This window comes from Dermacentor variabilis, chromosome 6 (genome assembly GCF_050947875.1).
Source record: "Dermacentor variabilis isolate Ectoservices chromosome 6, ASM5094787v1, whole genome shotgun sequence".
Lineage (NCBI taxonomy): Eukaryota > Metazoa > Arthropoda > Arachnida > Ixodida > Ixodidae > Dermacentor > Dermacentor variabilis.
Window position 1 is genome coordinate 109,488,563 of NC_134573.1, and position 21,942 is coordinate 109,510,504.

A 21,942-nucleotide genomic window follows, 5' to 3' on the forward strand; every position below is an offset into this window, starting at 1 on the left:
GGCAGTAGAAAACGGGCGTTAATGCGCGCGGATCGTTAAAGGAAAATAAAAGCAACAGAAGCAAAAAAAAAGAAGCAGTCGCGATCACCCGCAACGGCAAACTTCGTGTATCACATAACAATTCCTCTTCCTGTGCGCGCCGTGTTGCACAAAAATGAGAGAAATAAAACCCGTTTAGGAGCAGTGCTTAAATGTTACAAGCAGAGACAGGAAGCTGAACAAGTCACCTTTTTTTCGAATGTAAGGCTTTAGCAGTTAAATGGAACCTGCCAACTTGAAAAAGCATTTGCATTTGGTGATCAGAGAAGCGTTTCGGATACAGGTACTCTGACGCTGCCCGACCTTATCCCTGAACTGCAATTGCCTCCGCCAGCTCTTCGCAGCAGGCTGCTTCAAAACCTGCCTCAGTATTAAGGAGCGCGACACCAGAAAAAATACAGAGCCAACGCACTTTCATCCATTTACGAAAATTTTAACCTACACGCAAGTCGACGCAGCTCCGGCTGTAAAATAAGAATGCATCGTTCATGTTTGGAAGCGAAACGCCAGACGCGTCACAACGCACTGTGGTTGAACGCAGGGAAGCGAGTCCAGCCCTTAAACGCTATAGACCTGAGTGCCCCTAAAGTGATCAATTCGCTACCAACCTTTTATTGTGTGTCGGTGATAAACGCTGCATACTCCGAACGCATCAGGCACGAGGTATCGCTCGGCAATTTCGGTGTCCAGCGTGTCTACTCTCAAGCATTTATTACCGAGACACGGACCGGATGCCACCGGGCGCCCCGCCACCTCAGCTGGGTGGCAAAGCACCGGAACGAGTGCCGGCAGTCCAGATGGATGCACGGCAAACCGCAAGCGAGCGCAACCAGTCCCCCCGAACGTCATGCGTTAGGCTTAGACCACGCCCACCCAAGACACGAGTATCTTTCCGTGTGTTTACCTGGGCGAACCGAGAAACACATGCCGCGTAAACTACGCTCCATTCCCGTCAGGTAGCGCAGTAAAAGCCGGCGGCGATAGGGAGCCTACATGCAAGCGTACGTGCAAGCGCTTGCATGTATAGGCTCCCTACAGCGGCCGCGACAAAGAGAGTTCTGCTGGTTTTTCCGATTGAAGGCAACGCAGTCAGCGTCACGCTGCGGTGTGCAGGTGGAGTGACGAAATGAACTGCCCCCTTGTTTGATTCTAATTCCTAACCCTACCCTACTCTCCTCCTCTACCCTCGACGCCTTCATTCTAGTACACCGCGCCTTGTCAGCGCGTCGGCTTGTTACTGCTGAGGCGCCGACGACTCCACGGGTGCGTCGGCCGATCCTCCGGACTTGGTTCCGGGCTCGTTGGTCTTGATCATGGCTCGGAACCCGTTAGCGTCGGCGACGTACTCGACGATGCGGAACAGCCCGTCCTTGTCCGTGTAGCCGTACGAGCCGCGAACGGTTCCCGAGCCGTCGCTGGACTGCTGGTGCATCTGCGTGTTGCCCTCCTCGTCCTGCACGTCGTACTTGAACTCGTACGGCTCGGGCGGAGAGTTGTCGTAGTCCTGCGGTTCAAAGGGGCAGCGGATTTTGCAATGCCGGCTAACGTTAGCACGACGTCGTGAGGCACGATACCTGCTGAAGCTGGAAAAGGACGTAGAAAAGACGCAGAAAGGCAAAACAAGAGTGGCGTGCGCCTTTGTGTGCCTCCTTGTTTATCCGTTTCTGCTTGCAATGCTATAACACTTTACGATGTCACCAGGAAAAATAAACACCCTCCAACTTGGGCAGACTGCGGCGTGCTAACTGTGACGAAAATTGATTATAAACGGAACGCTGTGCCGTTAGCTTAGCTTAAGCGGTAAAGCTTAAGCTTAAGCCCGATCTAGAGGCTCTTGGAGAGTAGCTCACTATCCTAACGCGCACAAGTACATTCAACGTTATTGCGAACGCATTTGTTCCAGGGACTGTAATTATTCATTACAAGTATACCCACGATCGTTCGTACTTCAAAGGTAACTTGAATATGGGAGTTCATTCATTCTCATTTTCTAAGATGATTCCTTTTCGCCAAACGCTTTGTTGAAAAGAACCCTCAAAAAGGCACCAATGATGTACCCTTTCCTTCTAAGCAAAACGAAAATATGTAAATAAGTGACAAACAGGCTTCTAGGGCTATCAAATTATTACCGCCAGCATGCAGGAGTACACCTTATATAGTTATATGTTTTACGTGTACTTATTGTAATTGTTTACTATAGTGCTTGCTGATTTCTACTTTTTTAATACCCAAACTAAGTACTTTTTTTTCCCGCTCCTCAAGTGTGGTGTTGTGTCCTTTCGTATTGTCTGACGTATCACTTCATCGCCGCATTAAGGAAAACATACACGTGGGAAAGGGAAAAAAATGTTGCATCACCCAACGTTTGCGTTGTACTTGCGAATAGGGTAGCCCAATATTTTTCTTTTTTACTTCTGACTTCCTATTACGCATTTCGTTTCCTTTTCTGGCCATCTTCTTGTTTGCCCTACTTGTGCTATGTCTTGCTTCGATGGATTGCGCACTGATCCATGTGCCCTGAGCTTTTTCTTTTTTTCTCTTGTTTCTCTTTCTATTTAATCGTGTGCTCTAACTGGTATTGCATATTTCTTCTTGTTACTTTCGCATTGCTTGGTCTTCTCTTCTGTACTGCGATTATGCGCTCAAATTTTATTTACCATATATTGTACTTTGTTTTCACTTTTTTTTTATTCTGATTGTGTATGCACTTTTTTTGACGCTGTTTGACACTAACGCTGTTTTGACATTGTTTTTACACTGTTTTTGCGTACAGTGGATTTTGGCGCCCCCTCGCACAATGTCCAGCGGCCGTGTAAGGCATTTCAAATAAATAAATAAATAGCAACACAGCACTGAACATGCAAGGGAAGGGTAACAAAACAAAAGCAATCAGGTTTGAAAAAATGTGAAGACTCGAAAGATAAAAGGAGAAATCCTCAAATGAACACTGGAAACGTACGGACTCCAGGCAGGCAGCTAAAGAAGCAAAACCAGGAGCACTAGAGCTCATATGTGATCAGCAAGAACATGACATTTCGGTAAATACGGTAACATTTCCCGAGAAATTCTTGCTGTAACAGTGCCATTCCATTTATTTATTTATTTATTTATTTATTTATTTATTTATTTATTTATCAACTGCGTAACTGATCGGTCGTTTCTGTATTTAGGTTCAAAATAAAGTAGATTTCGGGATGCCCCTTGCACAGCTATGAACTTCTGAATGAAGAATACGAATGGCCCTGACAGCCGCATTTCAGTGGAGGCGAAATTTGAAAACACCCGAGTACTTAGATTTAGGTGCACGTTAAAGAACCCCAAGTGGTCCAAATTATTCCGGAGTCACCCACTTCGGCGTGCCTTGTAATCAGATCGTGGTTTTGGCATGCAATATTTCATAATTTTAAAGAAATACGAATGCGATGAGAAAAAAAAGTAATAATGTAATTAAATGCAGCGTTACCCACTGAACCCACGAGTTCCCTTTATCAGTTGACCTTGTGAGCTGACGTCATGATCAAAAGCTACGAGAGCTATCCATATTCCCAAAATATTGCATATTGATTCATTGGCTGGAGGTTATGAAATCTGCAGTAAAAGCAACACTTCACAAGACATTAACACACTTCTTTGTCCAACTGCCGACCAAGAACGAAGCAAGATCCTCTAAGAAACTGAAAAGCACGCAAATATATTACAGATAGGCAATAGAAGATATATCGAAAGCAAAGGTGAAATCGATAATGAAGCAAAATTGCCGCTGTCGGGTGATAAAAATAGAGATAATTTCCGGGCTTTTTATTAACCCCTCATAAATAGTCCCACAACGCAGTAATTTCTGTACCGCGATGGGACGGTAATATAGCCGACTCAAGTGTGTACATGAAGTACAAAAACAAGTGCGCGCGTGATAGATGTGTGTCGTGTTCGCCTGCGGCAGCGCGTGGCACGTCCCACAAAAACAACGGGCTTCCTTCCAGTGTTATTCTATGTTATCGAGGCCCGCAATAACCGCTCACAACTTCCTCTTATATGCGTTTATTTTTCGCTGGTATGTGCGCTAGATCAAAGCAGAGGCGGCATAATAAGACATTACAAGAACGCGCTTTGATCGCTCTCGCATTGACGAGTAGGATAAATGAAGCATAATATAAGAACCCGATTGCGATGCCATTGTACAATTATGGAATCTGTCTTTGCAACATATATTCACCAATTTTGCTTCAAATTACGGTCCCTTGCTCGTGTGGGGATTCATGGAATTATGTTTGTTTATTTATTTATTTATTTATTTATTTATTTATTTATTTATTTATTTATTTATTTATTTATTTAAATATTAAGCAAATCTAAGCTCGCTGAGTATTTTTCTGAAGAAGCGGCGCAAGACTACAAATGTTGTCTCTGTCTTCCTCACTGAAGTATTCCAAATGTAGATTTCGTTCCCTGAGCGAAGAAACTAATGGCATCTTCGGCTGGCCGTTTCGGAGCACTCTAGACCGCTCTCGCGAGCGGCGTTGTCTTCGGCTCGTTGAAAGAGGGTGCGCGCCTTGCGTTCGGCCGGTTCTTCTCCATCGCTCTCCTCCATCTTCGAGCGCTCCGAGGCGCTCCGAGTCCTGTCGTCGGAGCACTCGTCGAGACTGAAGCGTTTCCCGCGACGACATCAAAGCACAGCGTCGCCGTTGTTGGCGACGGTCCACCGTAACCTAAGCAACCTATGCCCCTGCATGCTGGCGTCTCGACGAATGCTCGTACGACCGGCGCGTCAGCCGGTTTCCCCGGCAGCGCCGGGAGCATTGGATAGGCGAAACGTCGGACGTTGGCAGTAGTTACGCGGTTACGCATCTGCCATTTCCTTCTCCGATAGCGAGTAGAACGTTAGCTTTGCGCGCTTGTCCTCTACCTCTGAGTTCGGGGAACGCCGGTTATGCTCGACTCTGCTTTGGGGGATGGCGGCGACCAGTCGAAAATACCATAAGAAAAATTCTGAAGGACACTTAAGCTTCGTTAGAGCCGAACGCGATAGCATTAAAAGATTCCTGATTGCTTCTCACGCTTCCCGGCAACTGCAGCTTACGTAACCGTAATGTTTAGCGGAAAACGCTGGCGGCGAACGCTATGCACGAAGGCGACCTTTCTGGTAGAAACGTGGCCTCTTGCGTGGGTCGCGATCATAGTGTTTCTCACTATAACACCTAGAGGGAAATCTGGCCCAACCGTCTATGGGAGTTTCCTAAGGGGCGCTGTGACGTCATGGGAATGACGGTATATGTGCCTGTGAGGCTTGTGTTGGCTGGTGTTGTAAGAGGCTTCGTCTAAAACGTGGATATGGCTGCAGAAATAACGCGTTCTTAAAGTAAAACCTTCATAAAATGTTTCCATTCGCGCATATTACATCTTTGAGTGAAGTTTACTCCTCTACCATGCATAACCAAGCAAAGAAAAGCAAGAACGAACGACAAACTGTTTCAAAGAGAGCGCGAATCTTGTCGTCTGTCCTCCCAGTTTAGCGGCCCGCTGATATTTTCTACGTTTCATATAATTATACATGCAATAACAAGTTCTCATAGTTAAACAAAACATGTTTTTGTGTAATCATAAAGCTAAAACAGCTTTTTAGGTGCTGTTTCAGTAGAAACTTAATCACCGTGACAGACGGAACGGTGCTTGCCTCGCTCTCCGAGAACGATGCCAATCCGAAGTCACAATATACCGGCATTCCCATGCATACCACAGCGCAGCAGCGCCAGATTTCCCTCTAGGTAATATAGGGAGAAACTCAATGGCCGCGATTGCATGGATGGATGGGTGGATAGATGGATGCTATTAGGGTCCCTTTTGGAACGGGATGGTGGGTTACCCCACCAAGCTTTTGTTACTATATTGCCTAGTGCATTACCTATGATAAAAAGAAAAGGAAAAGAAAAGTAACAAAATAAACCCACGATGAATTCCCAGTAACCAAACTTTCTGACCCATATATTGTGAACTCTGTTTTTGCACGCCTCCGTTGTTTGTCGTTCTCCTACTACCACCAATATTCCAATCGCCGCTTACTAATCTCTGCTGCGGACATGTTTACTTTCCCTCAGCGCTCGGTGAACCCAGGGGCTTCAAGGAAGCCACAGATGACTAAATCGACCACTGGGCAGATATCTTCACATTCCAATAAAACATGCTCCATCGTTTCCCTAGCTTTACCGCAGTAAGCACACGCTTTTTCTTCCTACAGATATCTCGCGTTATAAGGGCGTGTTTTGAGGCATCCTGATCTCGCTTTGAAACGTAATGAGCTTCCCTTCCAGTCATCATAAATTGTTTCTTTCCTGATTTAGTCTTTTCCCCTTAAGTAGCTACTCATAGCAGGTTTTTTTTCGGTTGCTGCCACCCATGAGATTATCTCAGTCTCCCTGCCTCTCCGCTTGACGTTCTCTGCTGCCATGTTGCTCCCCATACAGGTCGCATACTTGCTGGCAAGCTTCCGAGTTTTTTTCCTCCGTTGTAAATCAATGTTTTTCCGGTGCAAATACCTGAAAACTATCCCAGTTCATTTACTTTCTCCGATATTCCTCAGTGGCTCTTCATAATCAATTTTACTGTGAGCTTCCCTCACTTCAAAGCTTGTCCAGCCGTTATCCTCCTGCACAGCTTCATTCGTAGTCTTCCCGTGAGCGCCCACTGCAAGGCGTCCCACTGACCTTTGGTTGCCATCCAATCCTGATTGTACAAATGATTCAAAGCAAACAACCGCATTTCCAAATGTGAGTCCTAGAACCATTACACCTTTCCGCATACCCCGGAGTACCTCGTACCTTTTGTATCCCCATAGAGCTCTGTTCTTTATTATAGCCGCATTTCTCTTCCCTTTTGCTGTTATTCTTTCTTCCTGTCTTTCCATATATCTATTGCCTTGGTTTATCCATATACCAAGGTATTTATATTCTTTCTTTTACCCGAGTTATTTTCTGGCCCTGAATCGACACTGTCTGTTCACTGTTTTCATTGAATACCTTAACACCTGTTTTCTAACGCTAAATTTCTGTCCTAAATTCTCGCCTTCCTGTCCACAGATGTTAGCCAGATGTTGCATATCACTTTGCCTGTTATCTAGCAACACAATGACGACCGCATAAAACAAAACCTGCAAGCTGCTGCTCTACTACTGTACCCGCCTGTTTGTATGAGAGATTAAACCCGATATTACTTCCCTCTAGCGCCCTTTCCATCCTTACCATGCACATCATAAACACCAGTGGGGATAATGACTCCCCGGCCTCAGTCCCTTGTTGATATGAACTCTCTCTTCGCTCCTCATTCCTTCCTATTCAATGCAGACTGTGTTTTCTACGTAAATCTCTCGCAGAATATGTATACAATCGCCGCCCAAGCCTTCCCCTTCCAGAATGTCTCACAAGATTTTACGGTCTACTTTGTCATACGCTCCTGCAATGTATAAAAAGGCCACATATAACGGTCTGATTTCTACTCTGGGTATTTGAATACACTGAGTAAAGACAAATAAGTTATCATCCAGACGCTTAACTATTCTGAAGCCATTCTGAAGTCCTCCCGAAATGCCATTACTCTCTGTCCATGCTTGCAGCTTTAATTGCCTACACTGCTAACCTGTACATTACCGATGTAATGGTCAACGGCCTATATGAGTGAATTCTATCTTATTCCCCCTTACCTCTATAAATTAAATTCATTCTACTTTGTCACCAACTGTCTGGTATTCGTCTTCCTTGAAACTTTTTCTCTACAACTTGCAACACAGCTTCCCTACTTTTTGAATGTAGTTCAGTAATGAGCCTCACGGGAACCTTGCCCAGACCTGTGGCTGTGCGCTTCGTAATTTTATCTTCGGCTCTCTTCTAGTTGAAATGTGTGAGTATCAGCTCTTTTTCCATCTGGTTATCTTTCATGCTCTTTCTTTTCCTCAAGTACGACCTCGTCATTGTCCTGGAAATATTCGGCTGTTATTTTTCGGATGTAGTTTACTAACACGCTGCTTTCCAGTTTGTTTCCATCTTCGTCTAGGATATGTTGTTGTATTGTTCCAGACTTCCTGCCAAATAAGTTTATGTGGTGCCACAATATTTTAGGTGCCGCCTTCCTTTTCTCACGTATTTCTGATAACCAACATTCACTTTCACCTTTTACCTTAGCTTGAACCAGTATTTAAACTGCACATTCTTACTGCCGGTATATTTCGGATTTTCTGGCTACTTCATCCTGCCGCAACTGCGTTTTGCTTGCCTGCCTGTGCTCTCGGGGTGTTTTTTGTCATTCGGCGATCGCTTCTCGTATCTCCCTGTTCCACCACCTTAACGATTTATTTTTTTTTTCCTTTCCAATGAGCATGTTGCTGCTCTTTCCGTATTTCTGTCGTTATTACACTTGAAAGCTCACTATATTCCTACTCTTTGCTTGGTCGTTTACCAAGTTATTCGTCGACTCTTGTGACAATATATGTTATTTGTTTAGCGTTAAAATTTGGGCTGGCCATTCTTGGCTCCTTCCTCTCTTTCCCAACCACATATTCCATTTTCAAAATTATGCGTTTATGGTCACGACATCACCAAGCACTACCAGTTAGGCAGTCGTATATTGCCCACACCTCACCCCAAACTGAAACGTCGCCAGGCAGTCGTCTGGCGACAACTGCAGACCACCTTCCAGTCCAGTGCGATTGCGGCACATTTCCCCCGCGCAATACCCGAGTGCTCTTTGCAAGTTCTGTCAGGCAACTGGAGCGATGCTCTCGCACAGGTTGTGGGAGTGTCCTGTAATAGCAGCTAAAATGGCGGTAGCTCCCGAGGCTCTTGCGTCGAAGTCGGCTGCCGCTCTGTGCAGCTCCAATCTCCAGACACAAGAGTTGGCCAGCCAACAAGCCCGAGAGGCCGCGACGAGGCAAGGTCTCGAAGTCCCCTCATGGGAGACCTGAGCGCGGGTCGTTAAACTTTGCAGGATTTTCAATAAAGTTATTTCCATTAACTCCTTATGCTGCTATACCCTTCCTCGTCAATGACCATTTCTCTCAACTTATCATAAATTCCTTCTGTCATCAGACAGTAATCAATGGTCGATTGCCGGTTTCCCACGTCCCACGTGGTCTGCCTGTCACACTTAGGGCCTGTTTTCACGATAACGAGGTTATGTTGCTCACAAAGATCTAGCACTGACTTCCCGTTGTCGTCGGTATAGCAATCTAGATCCTATATGTGGGCATTCATGTCACCTAATAGAATAATTTCGGCCCCATTCCCGGAACACCTAATACCGGCACTTAGACAATCCACTAACTCTTGATTCTTCTCTCTGCAATTATCTTCGGTCCACAAATACGTTACGCCCCGGCAAAGTTTCTTTCCACTCATTGTACATGATAACCAGAGATGCTCTTGACATTCAGAATTTCCTTTCTCATTTGGCTCCCAGATGGATGAGCATTCCGACCCCCTGTCCCTTTCTTTGCGATCTAGTTTTGTTGCACCCTTTCCATGCATAATTCTGAATTACTGACGGCTCTTCTGAGTCTCTAAAGTGCGTTTCTGCAATCGCATAACCACTATGTTTTCTCTATTTAACTGCCCCTGAATCTCTACCCACTTTTCCTTTCTTCTACCACCCTGCATCTTTATGTAGCCTATTGCATGGCGAGCTCTCTTTCTTGTTTTCCTCCTTTTTCTCTTATTGACGGCGATGCTATTCTGATGTGCTCCTAGTGGGCCTTCTTCATTGCTGCCTACAGTGGCTTGCTGATCGCCTGTGGGCCTCCCAAAAAAGCAGCCGCTCGACCAGCAAGTCGCCAGCCCACTTCTCGTCCAAAACTGTGATTGAAGTGGATCCCGTATCGTTTGAAACCACGGCACCTTCTCACTTCCCCATTTACTTCTACAACCTCGAAATGTTTCTCTCGGCTCATGGTCCATATAGCCTCATTAGTAGTCACTACGGCTCTTTGTACCATATTATCAGGTACAGGCACCACGAGCTGCACCCAAGGGGACAGCTCGCTCAAGTCGTCTATTTCCTTCGTTAAGTGCTGGGCTAATCCTGTCCCTCATCTGTTTAGGACGTCGTTTAGCTCACTTGCTACTACGACAAGGTTGCTTCCGTGGGCACTTTCCGCTGGCTTTGCCCTTGCTCGCTCCATGACAGTGCCCAATGTCCGTCCTAGAAATGTCCATGGTGCGACTCATTTCTCACGTTTCACCCTCTTCATAATTACCTCTGAGCACCTAGCCAGGTTTGAGCCGCCGGCGATAATCACTCTTTCACTCTCTCCTACTGTAGAGGACTCTCCCTCCTACCCGTTGTCATGGTTTTCTGTGTGATCTGGACTTTACAAGGGGCATTGACACCTGCGTTCCTGCTTTTCCTTTGGGCCGCATCAACGTAGGCACAGCTCTTTCCCGCTACCCCCTCCCCACGTTGCGCGCATTCCACGTGCTTTGTTGACACGCTCTCTCCGGTCACATACACTCTAAAAAAAGTTTGCACCCTTCGGGTTGTATATCTGCCACACAACAATAATCGCCATCTGCCTTGATGCGTTTCTTTTCTTGAAAACGCCGTGCAAGCTACTTTCCTGTGGGGAATGTTATGTTATGCTGATAACGCGCATGCCGTTCGTTACTGGAAATTACCGGGCTCGCAGCGTTAAAGAAAGGAAACGCATCAAGGCAGATGACGATTATTGTTCTGTGGCAGATATACACCCCAAAAGAGGCAAACTTTTTTAGAGTGTAGAGAGACTGCGTTCCATTGTCTGCGACGCGGCTGAGGCGAGCGCCATCTGGAGGTGTTCAAAGGAAACGGCGGCGCCGCTTCGTGGTGTCCGAGATTTGCGCGCAAATCTCGGGTGCCATGGCCGGTTTATGAATGTTAGAAACGCCGGAAAAGGGATATTTTTTTACTTTTCACGTAACAGAATCACATTTTCTCGCATATTCAGATTACAATCCGACGCTATCATGTCTGTAGGTTGCGTGTAAGTCGTACTTTACGATTTTTCTGAAGTATTTTACTTTGGAAATTTCAATTAATTCAGTAACTTCTTTGCGCTAGACGGAGGGTCTGCGTGGTCGGGTATGCGTGGTTGGGTTTGCATAGTTCGGAATAATTTTTGTCGATGCGACTGTTGACGTAGGACGCCGACGCCGGATTTTCTGCGGCACGAGATCCCTAAGGCTATTGCATTAATACTGTTCTTTAGAGAGTACTTCTTGATCAACATACATGTATGTATTTTTCTGTGCTTATAAATAAACAAAAACATTTTTCTGTGACTTAACAGGGTAAGTACTCAAGGGAAAATGTAGGTTACTATTTAAAGCGCACAAGTGCTACATAAGCTGCCTTCAATTAGTTCCCATGACTGTGTGTTGTATTATTAACCATCTGTCGACAGCGTTGTCCTTTGCGGTTGCTGTCATCGGTCTTACCTGTTGTGCGTACGCCACCGCCAGAACGGCTAGAAGAAACAGTTTCACCAGGGGGCCCTGCAACAACAGTTATAACGTTAGGCAAAAAAAAAATAACTTTCAACATTTTTTTTTCTGTTTGATATTCGGTGCGCTTTGCTTTCGCTTGGCGTGTCACAGACTCGAACAGGGTTACTAGACCACTCAAATCCCAGATCACCAAATCGGCATGCGTAGCAGGCCAACAATATAGCCAAAAGCGAAAATCATAAATAGACCCGAAATTGCCAGACTTGATTGTTTCTTTTTTACAGCTAATGGCAATTCGATAGTTATAGCTAAGGACCATTTAACAAAAACACAATGCATCACATTACACGAAACAATACAATAGATTACAAGACAAAATGCAGTAAAATAGATGGCTACTGCACCTCATAAATAGAAATATTAACACACTGGCAACTGCAATACTTTGCTAAATTCATCAGCAACGCAGTGCACTTGGTGGTGATTTGCAGCCCCATCGATGAGTTGCTACATTTTTGGTGCCGCCGAATTTCGTAGGCGAGGGACAACTTCAAATGATCATCCGGTAAAATGATGATTTGGCGTCCGCCCTCTCCTCGGCGTAGCTTATTTAGTCGCTTTAGGAGAGACGAGTTGTAAACGGTGGTGGCTTATTATGTACCCGCCGTGGTTGCTCAGTGGCTATGGTGCTGGGCTGCTGAGCACGAGGTCGCGGGATCGAATCCCGGCCACGGCAGCCACATTTCGATGGGGGCGAAAACGCCCGTGTACTTTAGATTTAGGTGCACGTTAAAGAACCCCAGGTGGTCGAAATTTCCGGAGTCCTCCACTACGCCGTGCCTCATAATCAGAAAGTGGTTTTGGCGCGTAAAACTCCATAATTTATATATATTTTTGGCTTATGATATAGACAAGAAATGCATCCCAGGAACAACCACATAGCCAAAGAGAAAATGTTTGGCGCCAACTCGGACAAGAAGTAGCCCAATTTGGCTATTAATAAACCGAATATGGTAACTGTGGGCACGAATAGCTTAGGCCTGGTCCTAATGGCACCAGCGTCTAAACCACACTGATAAAATATGATGATTTACATGCGTTGAAAACATTTCGAATGAGTGTGTGGTCGTGCAATCTTTACTACACGAACACTAAATGCACATTTACAACCTTGTTCTTTAGGAAAAATAACTGTGTATGACAATCTGATTCCGGGGTAAATGAAGTCGTAATGTGCGGCGTGTTGCCGACGCTGAGTGCCTCCGCCGTCCTGCAGAGTATGGGGTCTCGGGTTTGGCACAGAGTCACAGCGACCGCATTGCTACCGAGACAAAATATAAGAACATATAAAAGAAAACCTTGTGCATATAACGCAAGCACGCGTCTAAATGTATTCGTTATTCCGGATACTTGTGCTGTGGAATTTCTCAAAACCTGTACTTTCGTTGCCCCGAGGCATCCACGTCGATCAACTCAGGAAGTTCGAATTTCAACAGTCTGTGCCCACGTACAAGTAATTCGAATGCAAAACGCTAAATGCAAAAAGCAAAACGATAATAATTTCTGACAGCGATAAAGTGTTTTCAATTATTTGAAAAGTAAGTCTGCGATTGTAGTAATTGGTCATGAAACGTTACAGTGAAAGAAAGAACTACTAACAGAAATGGCTGCAAGAGTCTGCCAGAGTAGGACGGCAGTTCAAGAAGTGCAGGGGTGAACGGTCGGCGAATCTTCGTTTACTCGCAGTCGTAGCTGCAGTGAGTTAAGTGTGCAGCATTGAATTGATGGGGCCTCACCTCTCCTTAATCGCCCATATACTCTACGGGCTAAGAGGTTTACGTCGTGTTGGAGTTTGACGATCGTGGGCTTCTTAACAAGCACATTGGCTAAGTGCGTGAACGTTCATGCCCGAAACAAGTTACCGAACCGACGACCTAGCGCCCAGCGGCAAAACGCGTCAACAAATATGTACCGAGCGGGTGAAGCACATGAGAGCAATATGACCGAAAGTGCTGTAATGGCGTGCTACAAGTGACGACGGAAAAAGTTCGTGACGCATTTTGGTATAGGAAGCTTGTGAGGCACAAACCGAAAAACAAGCAGGCAAAAGCGCGCGTGATTCCTCTTTATCCGTATTTATAGTGTTTCGTTCCGCGGTTGAAGCTAGAAGACGGCATGAATTACAATAGCTAATTTCCTCAAGCTTTCAAGTCACCCGAAATAAATGCATGCAATGGGGAAAAAAATGATTTATTTGTAATCCACGTCGCACATATGACGTGACGTGAGACACTTTCATTACTAAAAGATGTTACTAAGAAAATTACACGAACTTCCAGCTCTTGATGCAGCAACAACACATTTGTACGCTATAGATGCCAGTCAGTATCTGAGCGTTCTTTTTCTTTCTATATTTTTTTTTGTACCTGCGCTTTGGTGGTTGAGCAGTTTTGTAACGCCGAGCCCTCGCGCTACCCACATTTTGAAGACCAACATAGAGAACAAAGTTATTCTTACGTTATTCTAGCTATATATTAGTTTGCTATGATTTCAGATACATTTTTACATGTATCCTCGTGCTGATGCAACTGTTATTGTGCTGTTTTTGACATCGTCATAATCAGATTCTCTTGCAAGTCTAAAAAACAATAACGGTCGTTCTTTCAAGCGCTGTCAAGTACTAGGCTTCCCTCCCTTTATTTATACATTCACTAAAGACTTTTTAATTGTCTCCATTACGTCAAGAACGCGCTGTTCACACTACTCAGAGAGCCTTGCTTGCACTGTATATAAACATGAATTCGTATTCCCAGTACAGTGTACGAAATTGCGCCAACCTGGAAGTTCTCTCAGCGTACGTTGAATAATTTTTGGCGCGGTGTCACGCGGATAATTCTCTGATATTTGTGAAAATTATCAAAATCGCATAGTATACACTTCATGCCGTGAAGCGGGAGCGTATTATATACTCTTATTGCAATGGTTAAACCACTTCAACTTATCCAACCTTCGCACCGGATTAATTCGAAAATAAATTGCGTAGGACGGCACAAATACAACCCGTATATTGGACACAGATACATATGGTCGGCTTCCGAAAGAGATTTAGAAAACTTAGCATCCAACTATGTGAAAGAGCAATATTTCGCTAAGCAAGCAATGCCGAGTTGGTCGGACTCATCGCAAGCGTTATATAGAACGCCAGCGTCTAGATCTGACCTAAAATTGCACTCGAGTAGAAGGACTGTCGTTACTGCAAGGACGGCCCGCATCGTGAAGCGGCACCTAAAACGGAGCTACGAAGTGGAACACATTACAAAGCAGTTTCCGCAACTGCCGCCTAATGCAATTTTTTTTTCTTATTTGTCGATACTTAGATACGGTACGTTTATTCTTCACTTTTTAATTTCTACGACGCACTGACTTCCAAAATTAATCGTGCGCGCATGTAACTGTGCTGAAAATTGTACTAACACTGCGCACTGTGCTTCACCTTGTGCTTTTTGTGCTTCACAAATAACGCATAACGCAATACTGTTATTTTTTTAATATTGTTTAAACGAAATAAAAAAATTGCATTAAATTTCTACACCCCATTTACCGTATGTTCCTATACAGAATAGGCTAATTGAAGGTACAGTGTGCTGATTCTTTCTCACTTTGAGTAAAATCTGCAAACTGCTCCCGATTTCTCCTACAATGCACACTCCGGTGAGTCACACTCTATACATTTGGCTCAGTTGCTTCGCGCTGTCCCTATTATTTCCCCGTCAAAATCCCGATCTATTTATTGTGTTATAGTTAAGGTGTCGTTTAAAAACAAGTCAGGTAACTGCTGCATGTAAGGAAATATGCCTTTAAATGAACCGCCGGATTTTCGTAAGAATTATGCTCCCGTCAGTAACTTTAGTGCGGCAAGCTGCGCCACTGAAAAAGGTGTGCCATCGTCATCCCTCCGCGCGCATTAGCGTGTTACATGTGATACACGTAGAACGCTATCGAAACATCTACATCTGCAGATGATTGCATTGTTTCCTGCGGTTTCATTCGCAAACTTCTTGTTTCTTTGCTATTGTGTGCGCCGAGTGAAGAGAGCACAGCCAGGCGGCGATTTTTCGCAGCTCACTACGCTATTCCGTCCATCGATGCGCAAATTAAGCTATGCCCAAGTCTCCAGTATAGAGATTCCAAGTCACAGGTATGTTGTTCGAACTCCGATACCCCATCGCCTCCCAGCTGCTCAGCGATCTGTCTTTTCTCCTATAGTAGCCGATCAGAGCTCATAGGAAGTTCATAGATCCACGAAACTTTGCATCCCTCTCGTGTTACAACGTTCAGTGGCATACATCCTTGTAGCAATGGATCCTACTAAGTTAACCGCAGGCGTACCGCCCCTCGTCGTGATATAATCCAGTGCAATGCTCGTGGACGGCGCATGCTCACCATATTCCTCTTGAACGGCTTCACGTGACGAAACAGCAAAGCAGTGTAACCACGACGGGACTTTCCGGAATTGCTCGTACCTGCGCACAGAGCTCGCACAAAGTGACGCCGTGCCCTGGAGGATCACCGGCCTTTATACGGAGCCGGGAAAGTCCTATGCACCCCCTCGCCGAATCTCCTATTCGAACCCCTTCTGTTCACCCCGGTAGCCTATACATATAGACGGTCACTTTCTCTTTCTGCACCCCCCCCCCCTTTCATCGCTGACCGCGAAGACGTCATTCTTAACACTCGCAGCAGCACACGCGCGCGCACACAAGAACAGCCCCGTTTCGTGCAGCGTGTGATCTGAATGCCGTCGAGGAGGAGACAGTGAAGACGCGGCGAGAGGGGCCAAGACCACAACATCATTTCGAGGAGCGAGAGTGCAGGAAGAAGACGAAGGGAGGACATAATGGTGTCCCTCCTCCGAGACGCTAGCGCATCGCTGTCGGTCGCCGCGCTTCAAGGAGGGCCGCTGTTAGCTTGTACGTAGTAGCCGCCATGCGTAGTAGCTATAGCGTCTCTTCCTTCCTGCGAACAGGTTCAACAGTGCGAGCTATCAGCTGCAGATGCATGCATTACAGTCACGGCCGGACCCGAATTACACGCTCCCCAATGTGTGCGCGCGCTTCCTTAGCGGCCCAGTCGCGCATACGTTCGGGCCGCCGTCGCGTGCTGACGCGGCGTGGCCTTCACCTTCAACCGCCACTTGCCGGTAAACGTGAGGCCAGCGCGAACGAGCGCGAAAAAACAACGGCAAGGAAAAGTGTGTGCCTATAAAGCTGCTGCTCGTTTGCGTGCAACCTCCTGTTCGTGTGGGAGTAGAGTGCGCACCACTTGTTCAGAGGCGAACGTATGCCGGCTTCACCTTCGTTCTTCCCCGTCTTAGCCATCGTCGGGTCAAGGCGAAGCCCGGTTGGCAGGCCTCAATCACCGACGCTGGGAAAGACCTCCGGCGCGCCAGCAAGGCGCGCTCAATTGTACTACAGAATGGGGACCTGTTAAAGCGTGCCCCAAGCGCGAGCAGTAACCGACCGGCGAGGGTTAAAAGGCAAGCGGTTAATTGGCGCCGAGACAGATGACGATGCGCCACGGTGGGATGTGTCGGATGAAGAAACGCCGGGGTGGTTGCATAAGTTTCGAACGTTAATTCCTTCTCTTGGGGAACTTGGGCCGTGGTTCCTTGATTACGTGAGATTTTTGGCATTGACCTCCTGAGCCGCATCAACTCGTGGTGTGCTTCATGATATCGAAAATGCGGCGACATAGCGATATGTTTCTCCTGCGTATAGGATCGGAGTTCCTGCACCGTGTAAAGGGGCCAAACATAAGCGAATCAGCAGGAAAGATCGTAGCGGTCTCAATTGACCTCACTGTGACCTCACTGAACGTTTTATGGTGATACTCCGCACAGGTCAGTGAATAAGCTGGCTAAGTAGCAAATTGCGGTTCAAGGCAGCTACGTAACCCGTACGGCAGGAACTAGAACAATGAAGCAAAACCGTTTGAATCTCAAAGTTCAGGTTCTAGCATGATGAAGCAAAACCAAAGTCCAGGCTTCAACGCAGTGTCTAACGCTCTCTCTGCGAAGTTCACCGCATTGTAACGTCAAGGTGGGTTACGTCTAATGTATCCACGTTTTTACTCCACTTGCTCATACTACAACGCTTGCTATTTGTACCTTCTCATCGTACGTCCCCGGCAATAATTACCGCCATGCCAATATAGCGAAATGAAATCCATAATTGAACGACATCTCCTCCGTTTGGAAAGTAGATTCATATTAGAAAGACAGTTAACAGAACGACCACCGATTAGCCCCTTCGACAAAACAAATGGTCGGCGTTCTGTTAATTGTCTTTCTAATTATATGCCAATATAGTATATATCGGTGCATTACCAAAGATCATTAAGCGCACTACATCAAGAATGACGTAATTATTTCAGAAACACGTCATTCGCGGCAGCGGGTTTCAGGATATTTGTGACATTTACTAATGCACGTTATAAATGATTGCGATTCAAGCTAAATTTCGCCAGAAAAGGTTTGTTGCTGAGTGGAAAAATGCTGGGACACAATTTCAGCTCGCGTTTCTAGAGAATGGTGCTAGCCACAGCATTTATTTGTTTATTTGTTTATTGTTTGTTTATTCGTTTATTTGTTTTGTTTGTTTAGTTAGTTAGTTAGTTAGTTAGTAAGTTAGTTAGTTAGTTAGTTAGTTAGTTAGTTAGTTAGTTAGTTAGTTAGTTAGTTAGTTAGTTCTGTTAGTTAGTTAGTTAGTTAGTTAGTTAGTTAGTTAGTTAGTTAGTTAGTTAGTTAGTTAGTTAGTTAGTTATGATATTTCTAATTAGACGTACAGATGTTGTTACAGCGTTTACTGACGTATAAATTCGTGGGGCCGCAACATTCATATGGGACCGCATTACCAGTAACGCTGTTTATGCTGCATACATGGGCTGCATGCATTATGAAATCATACTTTTTTTTTTGCATACGGCACTACACTACGCCTACACAAGGGCCACCGCGGTCACCGCACCTCCCATGCATCTGCCGCAACCGCTGCTGCAGCCGCACCGGCACCTCCGAGCGCGTGACGTCATAACCACAGACGCGCAGGCCACGTGCACAGGCGGCGTCGCCACACTCTTTCTCCCTCTCAATATTCTTCAAACAGGATTTAAAACAAAGAAAGCGCTTGAAGGCATACATGTGTTTCTCTTACGACGGTGAATTTATGTGGTTCTATTTGGACCCAAGATATTATTGGAGGTTGGTGGAGTGCTTGAAGCCTGCTTCACCTTCACCGCGGGTCGGCTTGGTATTGCACTATCTCTGGGATCGGCCCGCCTATCCCTGTCCACGCGCCGTGATACGGACGTAAGCCGCGGGTACCCTCCCCAGCCATGCCCTCCCCCCCCCCCCCACGCGGGAGCGTATGCTGGTAATGCATACGGGGGCTAGAGGTAAACAGCTTAATTGTAAGTAAGAAAGCCATTTCGTACTTTCGCGGTGTTTTAGCGAGTCGCAAACGGCATCAAAAAGTAGGTCTCGACGAGACAAGAAGCTAGAACGAGTCACATAAAATTAACGGTACGGGCGTGGTTAGCACTCGAATGGTTAAATTACACCGTGAACTGCACTATCTCCGGGATCGGCCCACCTGGAGGAGGGAGGGGGGATATTTTGTAAGAATTCACCTAGTGGACTGTCCATTTCCGCAGCTCATCTCCTCCTCGCTCATACAGCTGCATCCAATCAGTAGCGGCGGAAATGGACAGTCCACTAGGTGTACTCTTACAGAATACCTCCCCTGGCCTCTTGGTTAAAAAATGAAGCACGCCAACCAAGTGTTGACGCTAAAGAACGCAATGCTGACGCAATTGCGCGTCGGCGTAATGCTATTTATCTGCGCAAAAACTTCTTGGACCTTGGTCGTGCCTCAACGAAGGGAGACTAGCTCTGAAGCCTCTGCAAGATTTTCCTCGGAGGCAGGGAATTGATAAAATCCTTGTGAACAGTAATTATTGTGCACTTTGAATAATCTCTGTATTCATATGACCTGTTCAGTCATGTGTGGTTTTTGTGGTGTTACAATCCATTTTTTTTTTCATTCTTCCCGCCTTGACGCACGGACTTGCTCTCTTAGTGTTTTGCCGTTATGTTATAGACATTTCATGGTGTTTTGCATTTTCTTTAACCTTATTGTCCATTGATTTTCCTGCCTGCGATTATGAGCTAGCTAGACCTATCTGGGGCCAAACGACTCATTTTTTACATTTAAATAAAGAGAAGGACGCTAAGATAACAGAAAAACAAAGAAGCTTCCTTTAAGCATAAAATTCGCTACATGTGGGAGCGATAACACTGCCCGTTCGAGCAATAGAAAAAAGGTAAATTCAGCGCCATCCAGCCCAATTTAAGGCTGACTTAACTGACTTGACGTTTTTTTTTTTTCATGAGGGTCTACTTATTCCTCAACTATCTCTATCGCCAAATAATACATGCGCTCGGCGACAATTTCAGTTATCACTGAATTATGCCGAGTATCGGCACTGACTGCAGTGTTGCGCCATCTGTGATCCCCAATTGCCTTTTTATAAACACCTCTGTTCCATTATCCTGATATATAGATTTTCCCGACTGTTTTATGTACGTATATGTAGCTGTAAGATAGTTGCACTAAGTGCGCAATGCCAGAGGAGTGCAAAGGAGTGCTTCAGTTTGCCCTTTTGCATGCTTATTATGTCCGACATATTAGACAATGCCCTTCCAATTATCCCACTAATATTTCTCCGTTTATTAGGTGCTGCAAAAACGTCTTTTACGCCACACCGTTTCGAGACATTCTTAGGTATATGCGGGAACCCACGAGTATACGGAATTGGCTTTTTCCTGGCTTTTGCAGTAAAACGATTGGCCGCTTGTTCTTGTACTGCGGCCGCTTATCTTCCCAACGTGAACAGTTATTATAAACTACACTTTGCCGTCACCTACCTCTACCATACCAAACCCTAGCTATACCGGGCACCTACACTAGAATTACTGTTGCAGAGATATTCGAGCAGCTTTTGAGTATTTTCTCTTTAATTCAAGGATATATAAGAAAGTGCTAAGTGGAGCTGGTTAGTATATGTCGGCGCAAAGGAAACCAACAGCGTTGCACATGACAGAGACGGAGCAGCAATGACACAGCTCTGGTACTAGGGGCGTTCTGGCAGTTTTGTATAGAGCTGTTGTTTCCTTTGATTCAAAGCGGTCAAATTGACAAAATGTTTGTGTTGGTGCCGTTCAAGCTTTTTTAATACTTGCACCCTATATTGCAGCATATTCAACGCTGGCAGCATTTCGTCTTTTATATTCGCGTTTTACTGTTCCTATATTATCATCACTTCTTTTTCTTTTTTCCCCCGTTTTTTTTTCTATAGAGCAAGCTTCTGCTCCACAGCCCATTTCTAGGTCAGTGCCCCATAGCGAGTATGCGCCACGTCACCCAAGGACAACACAGCACGTCCTTTCTCAATTTTATAGGCTGGATATTCTTCATAGACATTTCTTCTCTTGCAATATTGATTACTCTCTTAAGCATTGCTTGTGTTCTTTTAACATACCTTTTTAGTTTAAACGTAATTCTTCCTGCTTTTTCTCAGGGCCTAATGACCCGCTCCTTGACCCACTGAGAATTGGTCTGTTTACTTTTCAGAAACAATCCCCGCCTGGAGAAACGTTGTCTTCGTAGGCTTCATCCTGGGGTGGCAGTGACACCTGCTAAGACCAAGGTCTTGTCTAAAACAGCCGAAAACACTGGAACGTGTCCCAAGTGCCTGGCTCTTGCGCCTACGGTGGGTGCTCATCACCTGCAGTGGCTGTGTCCAGAGGCTCAGGCTATCAAGCACAACATGCTGAGAAAGGCCAGACTAGCACCCTATATATATATATATATATATATATATATATATATATATATATATATATATATATATATATATATATATGATTCAAAGAAAAGTTCTGTAGGTCCGGTGCATATGTAGTTGAAGAAACGAAGGAGCACACTTACGAAAATTAATTCGTTAAATTTCGGCCGTGGCACAGTCTTCGTCAGAAGGTCGTGCCACGACATATATATATATATATATATATATATATATATATATATATATATATATATATATATATATATATATATATATATATATATATATATATATATATATATATAGTTGAAGGATAAGCGTTTCTGACTACTGCATAACTGCATGCACCGGTATTTGAGCAAATCCAGGATGAAAAACAGAATCTTATTTTGACCTTTTAGCCGGAGTTCCACTATTCTCGTGCCGCCAGTGCAGTCGTCGTCGTCCATGGAGCCAATGTAGGCACTGCTGACTTGATTTGCTTGGCTTTCCTTTCGGATATGGCCGTGCACTCGCTATGTGGTATTGGCCAAGAATCGGA

The 21,942-nt window shown here is 45.3% G+C and overlaps 1 protein-coding gene across 1 annotated transcript; it reads right to left on the reverse strand.

Annotated features, from left to right (window-relative positions):
• Positions 1-1,070: 1,070 nt before the first annotated feature.
• Positions 1,071-16,226, reverse strand: LOC142585007 (cuticle protein 10.9-like). Its single transcript, XM_075695427.1, has 3 exons — positions 15,942-16,226; positions 11,490-11,546; positions 1,071-1,543 (listed from the first exon to the last, which is right to left on the reverse strand). The coding sequence occupies exons 1-3, from the start codon at positions 15,942-15,944 to the stop codon at positions 1,274-1,276; spliced, it is 330 nt and encodes a 109-aa protein (XP_075551542.1). The 5' UTR covers positions 15,945-16,226; the 3' UTR covers positions 1,071-1,273.
• Positions 16,227-21,942: the final 5,716 nt, after the last annotated feature.